The sequence below is a fragment of the Hemicordylus capensis genome, chromosome 2 (assembly GCF_027244095.1).
Source record: "Hemicordylus capensis ecotype Gifberg chromosome 2, rHemCap1.1.pri, whole genome shotgun sequence".
Classification (NCBI taxonomy): domain Eukaryota; kingdom Metazoa; phylum Chordata; class Lepidosauria; order Squamata; family Cordylidae; genus Hemicordylus; species Hemicordylus capensis.
Window position 1 is genome coordinate 267,118,852 of NC_069658.1, and position 18,326 is coordinate 267,137,177.

General features: G+C 47.5%; 1 protein-coding gene across 1 annotated transcript in view; it reads left to right on the top strand.

Moving 5' to 3' along the window:
* Nucleotides 1-264: 264 nt before the first annotated feature.
* QARS1 (glutaminyl-tRNA synthetase 1) overlaps nucleotides 265-18,326 on the top strand; it is a 33,315-nt gene continuing 15,253 nt past the window's right edge. The window contains exons 1-9 of the mRNA XM_053303736.1: nucleotides 265-439; nucleotides 2,692-2,839; nucleotides 10,726-10,835; nucleotides 11,286-11,361; nucleotides 13,723-13,787; nucleotides 15,868-15,921; nucleotides 16,586-16,646; nucleotides 17,430-17,501; nucleotides 18,199-18,284. Coding sequence (XP_053159711.1) covers nucleotides 317-439; nucleotides 2,692-2,839; nucleotides 10,726-10,835; nucleotides 11,286-11,361; nucleotides 13,723-13,787; nucleotides 15,868-15,921; nucleotides 16,586-16,646; nucleotides 17,430-17,501; nucleotides 18,199-18,284 — 795 coding nt within the window. The 5' untranslated portion in view covers nucleotides 265-316. The remainder of the gene's footprint in view (nucleotides 440-2,691; nucleotides 2,840-10,725; nucleotides 10,836-11,285; nucleotides 11,362-13,722; nucleotides 13,788-15,867; nucleotides 15,922-16,585; nucleotides 16,647-17,429; nucleotides 17,502-18,198; nucleotides 18,285-18,326) is intronic.

Here is an 18,326-nt window from a genome sequence, read left to right on the forward strand (position 1 = left end):
AGCAGGGCTGTTCTTATGTTCTAAGCTAGAGGGCGTTTCGTTTCCTTTTTCAGCGCTCACCACCACATCACTCTCCCATAGACTTGATGCAACGAAAAGCAATTCTTAACCCAACCCACATTCAATTTAGCACTCTCCGATTTGTTGCGCTGTCCAGAAGGGCGTGCGTTTCCGACTATTCTTTCCATTGGCCGTAAGGAAAACGGAGGCTTTGGATTGGTTTTCATTTATCACAGCGGCCGCCCACTGTGAATAGGTCGGATTGGGAAGCTGGTGCCCGACCGCGGGCGGAAGTAGTAGAGGTGATTGCAGCAGCATGGCGGCTGATGGGTCAGACCCGTTGAACCTCTTCATCAGCATCGGGTTGAGCGAAAGCAAGGCGCGCGAGACTCTTCGGAACGAGGCGCTCACCGCGTTGCTCCGCGAGGCAGTCGTACAGGTCACACACTCTGCTTCTTGTCCTCGGGTTCCCCCATTCCTAGCCTGAGCTTTATTGACTTGCAATTCCGAGCTGCTCCCCATGTGCTCCTCCTAGAATTGCTACCTTTTCTCCGCCCCGCCCCCATCAGTGTTCCTTTGACTTAAAAAGCTGCCTGACAGTCTGAAGTCCAACAGGTGTAGCTTTCCCCATCACTGCATTTCCAGATCAGAAAAATGTTATTAAGCTCTGCCAGAAAAAACGGAAGTGGTAACCCTACCTCATACTTCCTTCATTGCATGATGTTTTTGTGCCACACTTTCTGATGGATAGTTTTCTCTCTTCTCACATAAGGGGAGGAAGAACAATTTGCAAGTTATCCTTTCTCCTTTTCAGATCTGATCTTTGTTCTCTGCTCTGACGTTTGCTTAAGACTGGCAGATCTTTTCCTTTTAAAGAATTGTGTCAAATTTGATCTTGCAATGCATTTGTTCTTTGCTGTCCTAATTAGGTTAACACTGGAAACCTTACATCTGCAAGTGGATTCTATACCAGTAGTTTTAGTAAAAGAACCAGTTCCCCACTACCTGTTGGTAAAGCTTTTTACCTGTCAGTTGTAATCTCATGGGGCAAATGCCTGCTCGGTTTTCAGGTTTGTTGCTTCTGCTTGAGATCAGTAATGTCTCTCAGCTAGAAAATCCTTTTTTTAAAAAAAGCTAGTGCAAATGTTTTATTGTAAAGTAGAATGAGGAATTGATTTTGTAAATAAAATGTTCATCCTGAGAATGCCAATGGCAGATGCGAATGATTGCTAGTCTGCTGTATCAAAGTGAGTGGTTCAGATAAAATTCCTAGGAGATTTTTCTGACCCAGTGACTATTGTAGGGGGACCCAAATTCTAGCTGTGATTCAGTGGCTTTCTTCTTATAGTAACTTAAAATTATACCTAAGAGTTTTGTCTGCTATTGAAAGAGAGATGACACATGTGTGGTGGCATATGTGGTGGAAATGGCAAGGATATTAAGAGAAGAATGTGAGCAAATGCAGTTATATGTCCTTTGAGCTGAAGATGAGGACCAAAGAGCTGGTGTGTTAAAGACTAGTTGTTGAGATCAATAAGCTTCTAAATGATAACAATGCTGTCATAAATGCAGGGATGCATAATAAAACTAATATCCTCTCTAATAAAAGCCTTGGTGTCCGTCCGTGGACGGACACCAAGGCGTGTGTTCGTGCCTCCCTGCAAACAAACCAGCCATATTCTTCTCCTCTGGAATTTCCACTTCTAAGGCCCCTGAGAATCTGAAAGTGAAAGTACTGCTACAGCAAAGATGGCCTTTTTGAAAATAAACTGAGAATAGGCAGAGTAAGAAGTCATTTTGTGTTCTAATTCAAACTCTTGCAAATAGCAGACCAGGGGTTCTTCCATCATGCTCAAATGTGACTCCCCCGGCCCTTTTATCTTGCTTAACATCTAGCCTGGAAAAGTTTTTGCAGAGCTTGAAACCCTGATGACTACTTTGTGATATTTTAGTTGGCCCTAATATATAATAATGATGAATAATGTTCCTACCTTAGATTTTTTTTTCTAAAGGACTAACACAGCTACCTACACTTTTTCCCCTATTTTCTGGGGATAAGATGAAGTCATTGATGGGTGTGGGTTGGCTTGAACTGTCTGCTTACAAAGCAGGATGTACCCGTTTATTCTATTATTAATAGAACAGGTTGTTTTAAAATCCAGTTCCTAAAATGCACCTGATTGGCAAATTTTGTAACTTTTGCAAAGTTGGAGAAATTGCTTCATGAGATTTCAGTAATTGCAGGCTGTAAAGAACTGTTCTGGTGCAACAATGGGCAAGTAGTCATATCTTATATCATCACATACACATGTGCACCCAAACGCAGTGGTGTTGCAACCCAACAAAGTGTGTGAGTGTCGCATGATGATGATCATGCTGTATGCCGGAACCAAGTACAACTTGTAATCAGTAGAATTTGTAATGCTCTCACTAAGTTGGGAAGGAGCAGAGTAGAAGATCTTGCTGGTTCTTCCAGTTGCAAAGGTGGCTTCTCTCTTGTCTTGTGGCAGGAAAGAGTCTTGTTCTCTAGTCGTCACCTCTCCTGATATTTTCATGATATAGTAAACGGTGTTTTCTTCCCCGCTATCCCCACACATGTGCAAAACAAAACACGCATAGTGTTGATAGCAAGATCCAATATAACTTCAATCAGTCTTTTAACTTTCTCGTTGGCCCTTCTCAACTTTTTAGGCTCAAGGAATTCTTGGCTCAGCTGTTGACAAGACAGTCGGAACTCTCTTATACAATGTAGCCTCCCGGCTTAAGGATCCAAAGCATCTCGGCTTCCTTGTGAAGTACATTGCTAGCAAGAAGATTGTTACAGATCTGCAGGTCAATGGTATGTACCGGAGATTTATGCTGGTTGTGTCAAAGAAGTTCCCAGCTCTTTTCTTTCATTCTGGTATTGGCAGCTCTGCCTTAATAGAAATAATCAAACTTCTTGCTAGGGATGTGCACAAACCTGTTCGGGGGCCCTTTTATGGGCCTCCGAACAGGTATGAACAATGGTTGGTTTGAATAGTTCGGCGGGGGTGGGGTAACTTTAAGGGTGAGGGAGGGTACACTTACCCTCCTCCATCCCCCCCCCCAGCACTGGCTAGAAAACCAGTCTAGCGTGGCAGCAGCGTACCTCTCTGCCGCCCCGCCTGCTTTTCAGGCCAGAAGTAGGCGGAAGTAGTGAGCGCATGCGTGCACAACGAGTGTGACATGTGCACGCATGTGCCCAGTGTGCGCATGCTCGCTTGCTACTTCCGCCTACTTCTGGTCCGAAGAGCAGACAGGGCAGCAGGGAGGTACGCTGCCACGCCGATTTCCAGCCAGCACCGGTGGGGGAAAGTGGAGGGAGGGGTAAGAGCACCCTTCCTTAAAGTTACCCCACCCCCGCCATTGAACTGGCCCCTGCCGATTCCATGCACATCCCTACCTTTTGCTAAGTATACTGTCAGGCATTCAGATTTTGTTTTGTTTTGATAAAGGTTTCTATCGGTCTGGGTTTGGCTAGGAAGTAGTGCCAGCACAATGACTGGCCCACATTTGAGAGGCTCTACCCTGCAGTTTCTGGGAACACCACATGCTGTATACTTGCTTGGTAATGTATCTGCCACAAGCCGCCGAGAAGTACTTCCAGGCTGCCTCTCCCTGACCGTGTCTTGTGGATTCTAGCAGGGCCGGACTGGGGGCACTGAGAGGGTGGTGGAATGGATGAAGGGATGGCGCTGGGTTTTGAGCAGAATGGGTCATTAAGGGTGGGAGTCGGGGTGCTCTGTGGGTGGGGCGCACTGGGAATATGCCCTGTTGCCCTGTGGGCCAGTCTAGCAGTGGTGTTTAATTTGGCGTCATGGTTGTGGTGGTTTGCACACATGGTAGGAGAGTGTGTGTGTGTCCAGGCACACAAATCCAGTGAGTCAGGAGGACACCTCAGAGCCAAAAGGACTGATAAAATAACAAACCAAATGGGAAATGATAAGCTGTTGAGTTTTAGGGGGCCTGTTGAGATCTTTCAGCTTGTTGGATAGGAACCTGAAACTGTCCCGAGTATTTGTTTCCTTTTCCCAAGGTATGGGGAGGGCATCCATGACGTGATGGGTATTGTTACGTTCTGCATGCTTCGAGACAGGGCCAATAGGATTTTAGCACGCTGTTCCCCTTCTTGGTAACTCCCTCTCCAGCCCAGTTCTGTCCTGTCTCGCTTCGCAGACAGAGCTTTCCTCGTCTACTCCGCCTTCGTTCGCCAGAACTCCTTTCTAAATCTACTGTGTGCGAGGCAGGGAAGGGAGTCGCCATTCGTTCCTGGTTTATCTTGTGTCTCCGTTGTCTTTGCAGCTGTGCTTTTTCCTTGTCCTCCCGACCCTCCTACCCTTTTGTGAGTTCCAGTGTTCCCCCCCCCCCTCCAACCGACATGGAACTGGCCCATACAGGCAATATGCTCAGAGGCTCCCTTTCAGAGGGACCTCTTTCCAATCTGCAGCAAAATTGGGAAGCAGTTTCGTAGCCTTCCAGGGCGCACAGGAAGGGGCTTCTTCTGCAGCGCCATTGCTGCCGCCGCCGCCGCCTGTTGTTTCGGTCCTGGCTGAATTGAAGGCTTCTAAGAAAACGAAGCATTTAAAGGCGGAGGGGACCAAGAAAAAGAAGAAGAAATGGGCTTCCACTTCCTCTCAGTGAGCGGCTGCAGGTCCAGGCGGTTATAGCGCAGCAGCCCAGCCTGAAAGCAGCCGTCATTCCCGCCAAAACTCTGGTCGCCATTTTGAGTGCTGCCGCGAGTCTGGTCCTTGCTCTTGACACAGCACAGTCTGTTCCCTTGCCTTTGGGACAACGCGGGCTGATGCAAGAATCGTTGGTCGGTGGTAATACTGACACCAATAACGGTTTATATGGAGGGGATATTACACAGGCGGGAGGACCCATTGTTGAATCTGTTGAGGGACGTATGTCTTCTAATGAATTACGCTGGCTGGGGGAGTTTTTTAAGAAACAGCGCCTGAACTTATTTGGTCATCCTGCTCAAGCTGGGGTGCATAATACAGTCGCTTCTACTATTTCGGCTACCACATTGGCTGTTGAACCAGGCAACTCTGCAGTACCTAACATCCCAGTACAGAGACGTAAGCGCCCCTCTTTTTCATCTTCCCCGGACTCCAGCCCGGTTAGGCGGGCCATTCCATCGGGGGAAAGGGTGATGTTCAAAAGGAGATATAAAAGGAGACCTCAAAAAAGGGGGTCCTTGGTCCATTATTCCTTGGATGAGGCAGTGCAGCCTCCAAAGCGCCCAACCCCTTTGGTGTCGCACATTACGATTGCGACTAATCCAGTGACCACTCTGGTATCAGAGCTCCAGCCGTCTGGCCATAAACATGCCCCTAATCAATATTCTTCCTCAGAGGAGGAAAAAGAAGAAGGTGAACTGTCAGATGAGCAGGAGTTACCTGAGAAGCCCAGTACAATTAGATTATTTTCTAATGCAGAATTTGAACTCCTCTTAGCTAAGGTTAAAAGAGCCATTAAGGATGTGGCACCCACTGTTGATACTCCTCAGGGTTCGGGATGCACCAGGAGGTCTTTCCATCTACCCCCGTCTCAGCGGCTACGGTACCCTTTCCCTCCCTATTTAAGGAAGTTATGCTAGTAGAGTGGGGAGTTCTGGTTGCAACCAAACCCACACTGTCTTTTCCTAAAAAGCTTTACTCATTGCCACCTGATATTATGTCCCTTCTAGCTGTGCCTGTGGTTGATGCGCCCGTGGCCCAATTGGTAACGGGTGCCCTGGTGAGCAAAGAAGGTGAAGAATTCCTGAGGGCCCCAGAGGAGAAAAAGGCCGATCACCTTCTACGAAAGGGACACGAGGCCTCTGCTACAGTCAGAGCGGCAACGACCAATTCGGTATTCGCTAGAGCGTCCATTTTATGGACCAAGGAATTGGCAGGGCGGTACACACGACTGTGTGCCGCCCTGCCATGCCCAAGGGACATGGGAGCAGAGAGACCTCCGATTCAGTATCAGTTGGCTCGAGCTCAAAGCTATTCGTCTGGCACTCATTTGTTTTCAGGACCTCGTGTCGGGAGAACATGTACTTGTCCGCATGGACAATGTCACTGCCAAAGCTCATCTAAACCGGCAGGGTGGCACACGGTCGCGAGCTCTGATGAGAGAATCGAAACGGTGGTTCCAATGGGTGGAGTCACACCTGAAGTCAATTACGGCAGAACACCTTTCCGGCGTGGCGAACGTACAGGCAGACTGGTTGCGTCGCCAGTGGCTGGACCCGGCGGAGTGGTCATTACATTCGCAAGTCTTCTATCAGATTGTGCAACAGTGGGGTCTGCCCCGGGTGGACCTCTTTGCCTCTCAACAGAACAATCAGGTTCCCCGGTTCTTTTCTAGACATTGGTGCCACAATGTGGAGCAAGTGGATGCTTTAGTGTCTTCTTGACCTTCAGTTCTTCTATTTGCGTTTCCTCCCACAGTAATTCTCGGGGCAGTAATCCACAAATTAGTGCACGAGACAGCAGAGGTCATTCTAGTCGCTCCCTCCTGGCCTCAGAGACCTTGGTTCTCCGACCTGGTGGCACTGTCGATTCAACCGCTGTGGCCTCTCCCTCTACGGGAAGACCTCTAGTCCAAGGTCCAATGTTCCATCCGGACCCAGCGTGGTTCCACCTTCACGTGTGGAGGTTGAGCGGAAAGCGCTAGAGGCTAGGGGTTACTCTCGCCCCGTCCAGAATACCATCTTGGCGACTAGGCGGGAATCCACCAGGCATATCTATCGGGTTACTTGGAAGGCTTTTTGCTCCTGGGGGAAGAAGCACAAATTATCGCTTCTTTCAGCAGGTGTTCCAGAGGTACTAGACTTTCTTCAAGCAGGGATGGAGAAGGGCCTACGACCATCTACTTCGTGCTGTCAAACTTTGGCCTTGGCTTCTGTGTTGGATTTGTCTCATATGGGATCTTCTAATCTTCACCCCCCACATTAAACGTTTCCTCAGAGGGGTTAATAATTTGGCTCCTCCTCCAGTTCACAGGTTTCCCACTTGGGATCTTAATAAAATGTTGAACTCACTTACTAAAGCTCCCTTTGAGCCTTTACAATCTGTTTCATTAAAGTTGTTGTCTTTCAAAGTGCTGTTTTTAGTTGCGATCACATCCGTGAGACGAGTTTCAGAACTAGCGGCTTTATTGGTCAGGGATGAACTGTGTATTTTCCAAGCAGATTCTGTGGTATTAAAATTGGACCCTACTTTTGTTCCAAAAAATAAGGACTCCGGTTCTTGTACTTCCATCCTTTTGCCCTTCACCCAAGCACCCTAAGGAGAGGGCTTGGCATTCCTTGGATGTGAGGAGGACTCTAAAAGTTTATGTTAAGCAAACTAAAGCATTCTGTAAATCGGATTCTCTTTTTGTGTCTTTTCACCCGGCCTCCTTGGGAGTTAAGGTCTCTGCACAGACATTAGTTTGTTGGATTAGGGCTGTGATTGCCTTGTCATACGAAGCATCGGGCTTATCTGTTCCGAAAGGTATTACAGCCCACTCTACCAGGAGTGCGTCAGCTTCAGCAGCTTTTTCTGCAAGGGCTCCGCTAGAAGAAATCTGTAAGGCAGCGACTTGGTCGTCTTCTTTGCTCTTTGTGAAACACTACAAAATCCCATCCTTCTATGACGCTCAAGCAGCTGTGGGAAGTATGGTACTACCAAGGGTTGTGTAAAGAATCCACTGCCCTCCCTTCTGATAGCTTGGGTACGTCCCGTCACGTCATGGATGCCCTCCCCATACCTTGGAAAAAGAAACATTGGTAGACTTACCGTGAAGGGTTCTTTTTCTGGTATGGGGAGGGCATCCGGCCCTCCTGCGGATATTCCAAGGGATATTGTGGAAGGTGGGGCGACTCCCAGGGTAACTTAGTTTTCACTATACCTTTGTTTTTTCTTACTTTGCTTATGTCTATTACTATTTTTTTTTTTCTTGGCCTGGCGAATATCATCCATCATTTAGAGCTGAGTTGTTTGTTCCCGGATAATTGCTCACTTGGCGGTAACTTTGCTCCACTCGACAGAACAGAACTGGGCTGGAGAGGGAGTTACCGAGAAGGGGAACAGCATGCTAAAATCCCATTGGTCCTGTCTCGAAACAATACCCATCACGTCGTGGATGCCCTCCCCATACCAGAAAAAGAACCCTTCACAGTAAGTCTACCAATGTTTCTTTTCCAGGCCATTGATCTTTGGTTTATTTATTTATTTAACACATTTTTATACTGCCCAAAATGCAAGTTCTCTGGGTGGTTTACAACAAAACAATAAAAACAACCAATAAAAAGATTAAACCATTTCAACAATTAAAATTTAAAATGTTAAAACTATAAAAACACAATTAAAACAATACCTAATTAAAAGCCTGGGTAAACAAATGCATCTTGATTGCCTTTTTAAAAGTTGTAAGAGATGTGGCAGCTCTTATTTCAGCAGGAAGTGTGTTCCAAAGCCTCGGGGCAGCAATGGAGAAGGCCCGTCCCCGAGTAGCCACCAGACGAGCCGGTGGTAACTGCAGATGAACCTCTCCAGATGATCTCAATGGGTGGTGTGGCTCATAGCAAAGAAGACGTTCTCTTAAATACCCAGGGCCCAAGCTGTTTAGGGCTTTATAGGTTAACCAAAACTTTGTACTTTGCCCATAAACTTATCGGCAGCCAGTGTAGATCTTTTAAGCTAGGAGTGGTATGGTCTCTCCGAGATGACCCAGAGACCAATCTAGCTGCTGCATTCTGGACTAACTGCAGTTTCCGGACTACGTACAAAGGCAGCCCCACATAGAGCGCTTTACAGTAGTCAAGTCTGGAGGTGACTAGCAGATATACAACTGTTCTGAGGTCATTTATCTCAAGAAATTGACACAGCTGGCGTATCAGCCGAAGCTGATAAAAGGCACCTTTGGCCACTGCCTCAACCTGGGACACCAGGGAGAGTTTTGTGTCCAGAAGCACCCCCAGACTGTGTACCTGTTCCTTCTGGGGAAGTGTGACCCCATCCAGAACTGGCAGATCAAAATCATCTCCCAAGTTCCAACCTCGCACAATAAGTACCTCCATCTTATCTGGATTCAGCCTCAGCCTGTTACCTCTCATCCAGCCCATCACTGCCTCCAGGCAGGCATTTAAGGAGGTTATGCCTTCTCCTGATGACATGGAGAAAAAGATTTGGGTGTCATCAGCATACTGATAACACCCTGCACCAAATCTCCTGATGATCTCTCCCAGCGGTTTCATGTAGATGTTAAACAACATTGGAGACATAAGAACATAAGAACAGCCCTGCTGGATCAGGCCCAAGGCCCATCTAGTCCAGCATCCTGTTTCGCACAGTGGCCCACCAGATGCCATTGGGAGCCTACAGTCAGGAGTTGAGGGCATGCCCTCTCACCTGCCATTACTCCCCTGCAACTGGTACTCAGAGGCACCCTGCCCTTGAGGCAGGAGGTGGCCTACAGCCCTCCGACTAGTAGCCATTGATAGACCTCTGCTCCATGAAGTCATCCAAACCCTTCTTAAAGCCATCCAGGTTGTTGGCTGTCACCACATCCTGTGGCAGAGAGTTCCACAAGTGGATCACGCGTTGTGTGAAAAAGTACTTCCGTTTGTTGGTCCTAGACCAACAAACAATATGGAGCACTGAGGGGCACCATACCAAAGTTCAGTTTTCGGTTTGTCTTAGGGTTGCCTTGGACCTTATTTTTATTCACACACATCTCTTAGGAAGAAGGCAGAGGATGGTGTATGTATCTGTATACAAGGGCAGCTCCAGATGGAGGGCAAGCGCCCCCCCTCAGAAGTTTACCCCCCTACCCGCCCTCCCAATTCTGTTTCAAAGATCTAATATGTGGGATACAGTTCGCCCATCCATAAATGCATTTTGTCCCTTTTGAGCTCCCCCTCCCTCAGTCCCCCCACCCCCGCCAGGTGCTGCTACTGTCTGTATAATGTCCAAATGATCAGCTGTGAGTCTGACTTGTGAATACAGGATAACAGACTTGAGGGCAATGTCTAAGCAGTCCTGATTCCTGAAGTGTAAAAAGGAAGTGTGCCCTTTTGACTAGACTAGAGGAAGCTAGCAATTGCAGAGCTTGAGAACATCCTCCTCTGCCCTCTGGTGGGATCCTCTGTGCATGAACTTCACAGGGACCATCTTGCTCTGAGGGGAGGAGAGAAGAAAGAAGTTGGACTAAGGCCCATGTAAGGATGTAAACGTGTGGCTTGATAAATTGTTAGTTCTTCAAGTTCTTTGTAAACTACTTTGGGAGGTTCGCATGAAAAGCGATATATACATGCTAAATAAATAAAGCTTGCATCTTGTACCGCACACTTAGGTTACATGCTTAATTTGTATGTGTAGATTAATCCACATTCTCCTAATTCTAGAGTGCCACAAGCAGAGAGCAGCACTGGAATAGATGCCCCATGCCAGAAGTACCTGCAAGTGGCTTAATAAAACTATCCAGATAACTCAAGCAAGTGAGCCAAGCCATGTGCCAGGGAAAGGCCAAAGCCTGCAAAGGTTGATAGCCAGTCTCGCCTGTGGAAAAAGTGTTTCCCTGAGTCCCAGCTGGGTAACTCAACCTTGAGCATAAAGCAAAAACTCTGCCCCAGACCTGAGCAGCACTTGTCAGGATGGGCTAGGCATGCTTCTCTACACTCTGGGGTTCCTGTTCCCTCTAACCCACCTGTCTTCTTTGTGCCTGCAGCTGCTCTGGAGTACATTAAAAGCCACCCAGTGGACCCCATGGATGTCACAGACTTTGACAGAGAGTGTGGTATTGGTGTGACTGTGACACCGGAGCAGATTGAAGAGGCGGTGAGTGTGGGTTCCAGCTATTAGGGCCATAAAGGGGTGTGATGCCTCCCAGCAAGTTCTCCCTTACATGCTTGGAGCTGGGCAGTGGGGTGTGCATGTCTGCAGATCTGCCCAGGCTCCCCTACATATCTTTTGCCAAGGCAGAGATGGTAGTAATCAAGGTGCATAGTTCTGCTGAAGCCTGACAGATGGACCTTGCCAAGTCCATCTACTTGGGCGTGTTGCCTAACTAATAAACCCTGATCTTTTCAGTGGCTTCTTCTGGATGCCCCATGCTGCAATTCATTTTTAATAATAAATTGTGTTAAATTTATTTACAATAAATTGTAAATCATTAAACTAGTAGGGTAGAATCTTACCGATACACTATATTCAGTCTTCTATGGCAGTAACTTTAGATCACTTTTTTGGCTTAAATTAGAATATCTTCCCTTTTCTTTTTGACTCTAGGTGGAAGCTGCCATTAGCAAACACAGAGCCCAGCTCATTTCAGAGCGCTATCGATTTAACATGGGTCTGCTGATGGGTGAGTGGCTTGGGGCAAGGGGAGGAAGGGAAGGATTCAGGTGTGTTGCCAATAGTACCTCTTTATTGTGTGTATTGCTGCACTCACTTTGTGCCCCTTTTCAGACTTGCTCATTTTTCCTTAAACTTCCTCCCTTCCAAACTTCACCAGGTCATTCAGTGCTAGCCTGAGTGTGGTTGGAAGTCATGATCTTGTGAGGAGGGGGCATTGCTTTCTTGATGTTTCACTTTGCTGGTGCCCACTTAATATTAGAACAGTAACATATTAACAAAATATTAATCAGCAAAGCCTCAGTAAGTGCAACAATAAAAGCAGTGATAAAAATAGTAGGACAACCAAGGCAGGAAAATAATTATAACCACTGGAGACTAAAATTGTCTTCCCCTGGCAACACAGTGATGATAAAGTCAGTGTCAGTCAAGTGTCTCCACAACTTGTGGGGGGTGACTGTCACCACCTGCCCTGCCTCTGAAGGTAGTGGCACCTGAAGCAGGGCCTCTGAAGCATATCTTAATCTCTGGGCAGGTTTGTATGGCGACAAAGAGTCCTTCAGTAGGGATGTGCATGAACCTCAGTTTGGTGCTGAACTGGTTCCGGCGAGGCCCGAACTGGTTTGGCGCTGCTGGGAGGGAGCGGCGAGTGGGACCTTTAAACAGGAGTAGAGCTGGTAAGGACCTGCTCTCCACTACCCAATGCAGCTTCCTGCTATGGCGGCAGCTCTCCCTGCGATAACCCGCGTGTGGCGATGGCACACACATGGTCTCTGTGCATTCATGGATGCCATTTGCGTGGTCAACATGGTTTTGCTGACCACGCAAATGGTGTCCACGCATGCATGGAGGCCATGAGTGTGCCAGTGCCATGTGCAGGTTCTTGTGAGGAGAGCCTCTGCCCCAGCAGGAAGCTGCCTGGGATGGCGGAAAGCAGGTCCTCACCATTTATACTCCCTTTTCAAAGGTCCCACTCACCACTCCCACCACTCGCCACTCCGCTGGTTTGGACCTCGCCAGAACTGGTTCGGTGCCGAACCTGTGCACGAACCTCGAACACAACTGTTGCCTTCCCTTTCTCCTTTCATACCAAGCCACGAACCTTGGTTCATTCACATCCCTATCCTTCAGACACCCTGGGCCCAAGTTGATTAGGGCCTTATAGGTTAAATTCAGCACCTTGGATGATCACTAGAAACAAAAATGGGAACCACTGTTATTTTCATACTGGCAAAATATGTTCTGATCAGCACTGCCAAGATCAGACCAATCTGATGGTCTGACAAGACCAATCTGGCTGCTGTATTCTGAACCAACTGAAGCTTCTAAACAATCTTCAAGGCCAGCCCTATGTACAATGCATTTCAGTAGTCACGACTGAATGCCAACCTAATGCAGTGACTTCAGTGGCTCCCAAAGTCCCTGTTATGCAACATACATTCCATATGAGCCAGGAATGCTCAGTGCTTAAGTAGTACAGGAACCAAACATTGGTGTGTGGCTAAAATCCGGAGTGAATATTTCAGTCGCCTCCACCACCATCACCTGTCCCTAGTTTCTTAACTAGCATTACACATGGTGGAACCAGTGTTCCCTCTAACAAGGATTCCCAGATGTTGACTACAACTCCCAGAATCCCCAAGCAAAAGCCATTGCAGCTGAGGAGTCTGGGAGTTGTAGTCAACAACTTCTGGGAATCCCTGTTAGAGGGAACGCTGGCTGGAACCCTACTGTAGCTAGACTTCATCCTCACCCCCCACCCCAATCTCTTTTTCCTTGTTCTGACCAGACTTCAATAGCACATTTTCTTCATATGGTCCTAAAATCATCTCTCCTATAGACAGAGATGCAGCTGGCTTTGGAAGCCCTGGAGAGTGTAGCTCTTAGGATACCCCAATTAGTGTTGGCCCCTGACTTCTTGCTGCCTGAAACCAAACACCAGAGCTTTCAAGAAAGATCGGTATAATAATAAATAAATGGTGTCCATTGCCTTCCTGTTGTCTCTTTTTCTATTAAAATCACATCCCCGGTTGCTTCCTTCCAAATTTGTCCCCCTTTCTTCCGCTTCTATTGGGAAGGGAAGATAAACGGCAGTGTGGTGCCATTTCACCTTCCTTCCTTTACAGGCCGTGTGTGTGTGTGTGTGTGTGTGTGTGTGTGTGTGTGTGTGGTATAGCTGTGCTGCTCCTGGGAATTGGCTTGCATTCTTGCCTCCTAAAGTGGCCTGCCCCAGCCTACATTACAGTTGGAATGGCCCTGACCCCAGTTGTAGCCCTAGGAAGAACTCCTAGGTGTCCGACTGATCCTCAGCGGGGACTCAAGACGCATCAGATGAAGGCGGCACTGGCATCTCTACTGTGCTTTCTTGCAGGCGAGGCACGGAGCAAGTTGAAATGGGCCGATGGCAAAATAATTAAGAACGAGGTAGACCTGCAGGTGAGTCAGGGGCCTTGAGAGCTGGGTGGGTGGGAGGTCAGCCAACCACTGGATGGGAGTTTGGCTGGATCATTATGGCAGAACTGGGGCTGCCTCTTCTAGACGAGCCATGGGTAGTGTACCCATAGTAGAGGGCTGTGTAGAGTTTGCACTTAAAAATCCCCCCGCCCCAGTAATCCTGCAGCCCATATAAATTGTGCAAGTTGAGCTTATGTGTCTATGCTTGCGGTACTTTCCCCCCTGTTGTTCATGGAAGGGGCCAGCATGCTGAAGCCCCACCCTCTGACCACTGAAAATCCTATGCGTGCCCAGACTTACGCATGGGGAGGGGTAGTAGTTCCATGGTAGAGCACATGCTTTGCATACTGAAGGCTCCAGGTTCAATGCATATAGTATCCCTAAGTAGGGTTGGAAGGAGTCCTGGCTTGAAGACCTGCTGCCAGTCAGTGCAGACAATACTGAGCTGGACGGACCAAGGGTCTGACTCAGTATATGGCAGCAGCATCTGTTCCTATAAATTATGTGTATATACACATGCAGAGTTGTCTACAAGGAAGGCTAAAGCACTTGGGGCTTTTTAGTTTGGGAAGAAGGAGGCTAAGGGTGGGGTGCTGTGTTCTCTTTAATTTTTTTCATCTGTGTGCAGAATGAGTTTTGTTCTGCACGGCAGTATCCAGGCCGTATGTGCGCACAGGCTTTCAGAGTGGGGCCTTCCAGATTCAACCTGAGTGGAAGCTAAAATTGACTGAGTGGACATCAAAAGTGGTGTGAGCGCAAACACATGCCTTAGAGGGAACACTGATGGGGTGGATGTGATAGAGCTTTATACATGTATGCATGTAAAATGGATGGAGAGAATTTTTTCTTTCAACACTTAGAACTTGAGGTTATTCCTGGAAATTGATTGGTAGGAGATTCGGGATCGATGGAAAAGCCCTAATTGGCACCATAGATCATGAAGCTATGGAATCTGCTGCCATGGGATGTGTTGATGGTCACAAGCTTACATTGCTTTAAAAGGGAATTGGTCAAATTCATGGAGAAGAGGTCTGTCACTGGCTATTAATCATAATGGCTATGTGGAACCTCCATGTTCAGAGGCAGTGACGGTTTCACATTCCCCCCTCCCCCAAGTTATTGGAGGTATCGGCAACAGGAGAGGGCTACTGTCTGCATGCCCCACTTGCAGGCTTCCCAGAGGCATCTGGCTGGCTACTGTGAGAAACAGAATTCTGCGTTTTGATAGATTTCTAGTCTGATCCAGTAGGGCTCTTATATTCTCTGGTTTCTGAAATCTTCACCAGCATTACTTGCATCCTTTCAAGTGGGCCTCAAGAACTAGAAACATCTGTTCAAAAAATAAAAATAATGCTGAGATTCTTAGGGTGCTGAATTTTGCACCCGATACTAACTTGCTTGCTTGGCACAAATGTTGACTACAAAAAGTCCTACCCACTGAGCTGCTAGGTCAAAGGAGACAGAGCCATGGCTCTAACATCATGTGCGGTCTAACTCAAGAGAGACAGACATAGCATTGAGTCTGAAACATGCATCTTTTAGGGTGTACAGAGTACACACTGATGATGGTGCACATCGATGGGGCAGGGGGGTGCATCTTCTCTGGTGAGTGAGTGAGACACTTGTCTGGTGTCTGGGTCTCTCCAAAAGTGGGTGAGTGGGTGGCAAAATGGCAAATGTGGTTCAGTATAAGCAAGTGTAAAGTGATGCATATTGGGGTGGGGGTGGGGGGAACCCAGCTTCACGTACACACTGATGGGATCTGAGCTGTCGGTGACTGACCAGGAGTGGGGTTGTGGTGGACAGCTCATTGAAAATGTCAACTCAGTGTGGTGTGGTGAAAAAGGCAAATTCCATGCTAGGTCTTGGGTCTGACCCAGCAGGGCTGTTCTTATGAGCTTATGTGAGAATAAGCCGGCCTTGCAGGGATGAGGCAGATTATAGGGGCTATGATTTGTCTAGAAGGTTTGTTGGAAGTGTGGAGAGAGCCTAGTCCAGCTCAGTGCATCCATCCAGTCCCACCTCCCCTACTGCTCACGTGACTCTCTTTCTTCTCCTGCAGGTTCTTCACTTGCTGGGCCCAAAGACAGAAGCTGATCTGGAAAAGAAGCCAAAGGTAGTGCAATATGCTAGCTTTCTCAGCCTTTTTTTCGGGGGGGTGTTGGCATTCAGTGTTGCATACATTGCTTTTTACTCAGAGTTGGCAGGCCTGCAGTGGTGGGGAGGATTCAGAGCCAGCGTGGTGTAGTGGTTAGAGTGCTGGACTAGGACCGGGGAGACCCGAGTTCAAATCCCCATTCAGCCATGAGACTTGCTGGGTGACTCTGGGCCGGTCACTTCTCTCTCAGCCTAACCTACTTCACAGGGTTGTTGTGAGGAGAAACCTAAGTATACAGTACACTGCTCTGGGCTCCTTGGAGGAAGAGCGGGATACAAAATGTAAAAAATAAGTATGTGGTACACCGCTCTGGGCTCTTTGGAGGAAGAGTGTGATATAAAATGTAGATGATGATGATAATAAAAAAGCCATGGTCCTCAGGCAATCATCCCTGAGGAGGCACAAGTAGTTGCTAAGGGAGGTGTGAGCCTCCTCTCTGATCCCTCTGTTGTTTCCATTTGTGTTTGTATTATGTCTGTGATTTGGGCAGGAAATGATTTTTTTAAAAAAGCTTCACCTACTAAACTTCTGTGTGTCAGGCTGCTCTTAAAGCCCCCAAAGTCACGTATTATCACTGAGATCCTTGGGTTATAATGAGTGGTGGTTCTTGTTGCCTCATCAGGCCTCAAAGCCCCGTGCTGCTGAACCAGAGAAGAAGGGGAAGGCATCTGTGGTGGAAAATGGTAAGGCCTTTGCTGAAGTTGTTCCATTCTTTTAAGTGTAGGAAGCTCCATAGCCACTCTTTAGTCTGTCTGGTCCTGGCACACATGAATCTGCTGCTGCCTTCCGGCACTTTGCTCTCTGGCCCTGGTCTCCTGGCCACAGCAGCAAAGGCCTCACAGCTGGAACATTGGCAGCAGTTCAGTCTTCTCCTAGTGTTTGCTGTGTCTGTGTTGTGCATTTGCTCCCTTGGGAAATTGCTCTCGCCTTCTGTGACCCTCACATCATATGTTTTGGTCAAGGTCAAGGGTGCCCTCTAAGGCTCTTGAGAAGAACATCAATCAATGTGCAGTTAATTTTGGGAACAGGCGGATGATGCCCCATGCAGTTGTGGATACTATATCCTGGTTGTAGCTTGGATATACTGCTGGTAACAAGGGCTATGAGATTCCTGATGGAAACTTCATTCTTAGTTCTGGTAGTCTCTTCCCATTCTGAATTCCGGCTCTCTGTGATGCAGAATAAATAGTAACAGCTGCTATTGTTCAATTCGTGTGCATGGCACTTTACAGAGTAATCGATAGGTCCCTGTCTCAAGGAGCTTACATTGTAAATTTTGATAGAGGGAGACAAGGAGAGAAAGCTGGGGGAAGAAAAGATAAAGTAAAAGTAACAAGGAAATAAAATATTGCATTTTCCGGGAGCCACTCTTGTCACCAATGGGGATGCTTTTGCTGTGCTTTTGTCTTGCTTTTAAAAATTGATTCTGGCCCTGTGAAATCCTGACCCTAAGTATTGTCCTGCAGGTGATGTGTTCCAGGAGACAAAATCTCTCATGGAGCAGCTGAGGGGTGAAGCACTCAAATTCCACAAGCCAGGTAAGCTGCCCAGCAAGTCCTTACTTTCACCAGTGGTTGCTAGGCTCTCTGCCATCAATTTATCCGATTCCATCAGTGAATTCTCTCAGTTATTCCAGGACCCATGGAAACTTGAAGTACTGCCTTATGCAGGGCAAGGGTTTAATGGTGCCAGACCTGGAGCAATATCCTCTACCTATATTCTTTTTTGCTCTTTAAATTGCATTGGCAACCTTTCTATTGAAAAGCAGTCATGTTGCAATAGTCAGCCAGTCCTGCTGTGCCAAGCAACTGATTGTGCTAAATGTCTTGATGGGAGCATGCTTGCTGGTTTAAGGGACATGCTGCCCCAATTTAGTTAATTTGTAAGGGCCCTGTGGGCCTTGTATTAAACTTTCTTGGATGATCACGTAATTTGCTGCTGAGCTCTTCTGAGAATGTTTGCTCCTGTCACCACCAGATGCCACCAAATCGTGTTTGGCTCTACCAGACCAGCTTTGTGTGGTTTTACAAACCCTCCATTCCATTTGCTGAACTTCACAAATTTTGCATCAAGAAAAAGAGTATGGCACTTCATTATGCACGCGGACTGGGTATTTTAACATAAAACTATCCCAGTTCAGGTTTTTCAAGGTGCAGAAATGACATAATTCAGAATGCTGCAGTTTCTGTATGCAATGTTCTAAGCTACATGCTGATACATTCCCTACTTCTCCAGGTGAGAACTACAAGACAGAAGGCTATGTTGTCACACCCAACACCATGAACCTGCTGAAGCAACATCTGGAAATCACAGGCGGACAGGTGCTCCGGGGGTGGAAATCTTCCCTCCATCTTCATTGGGCA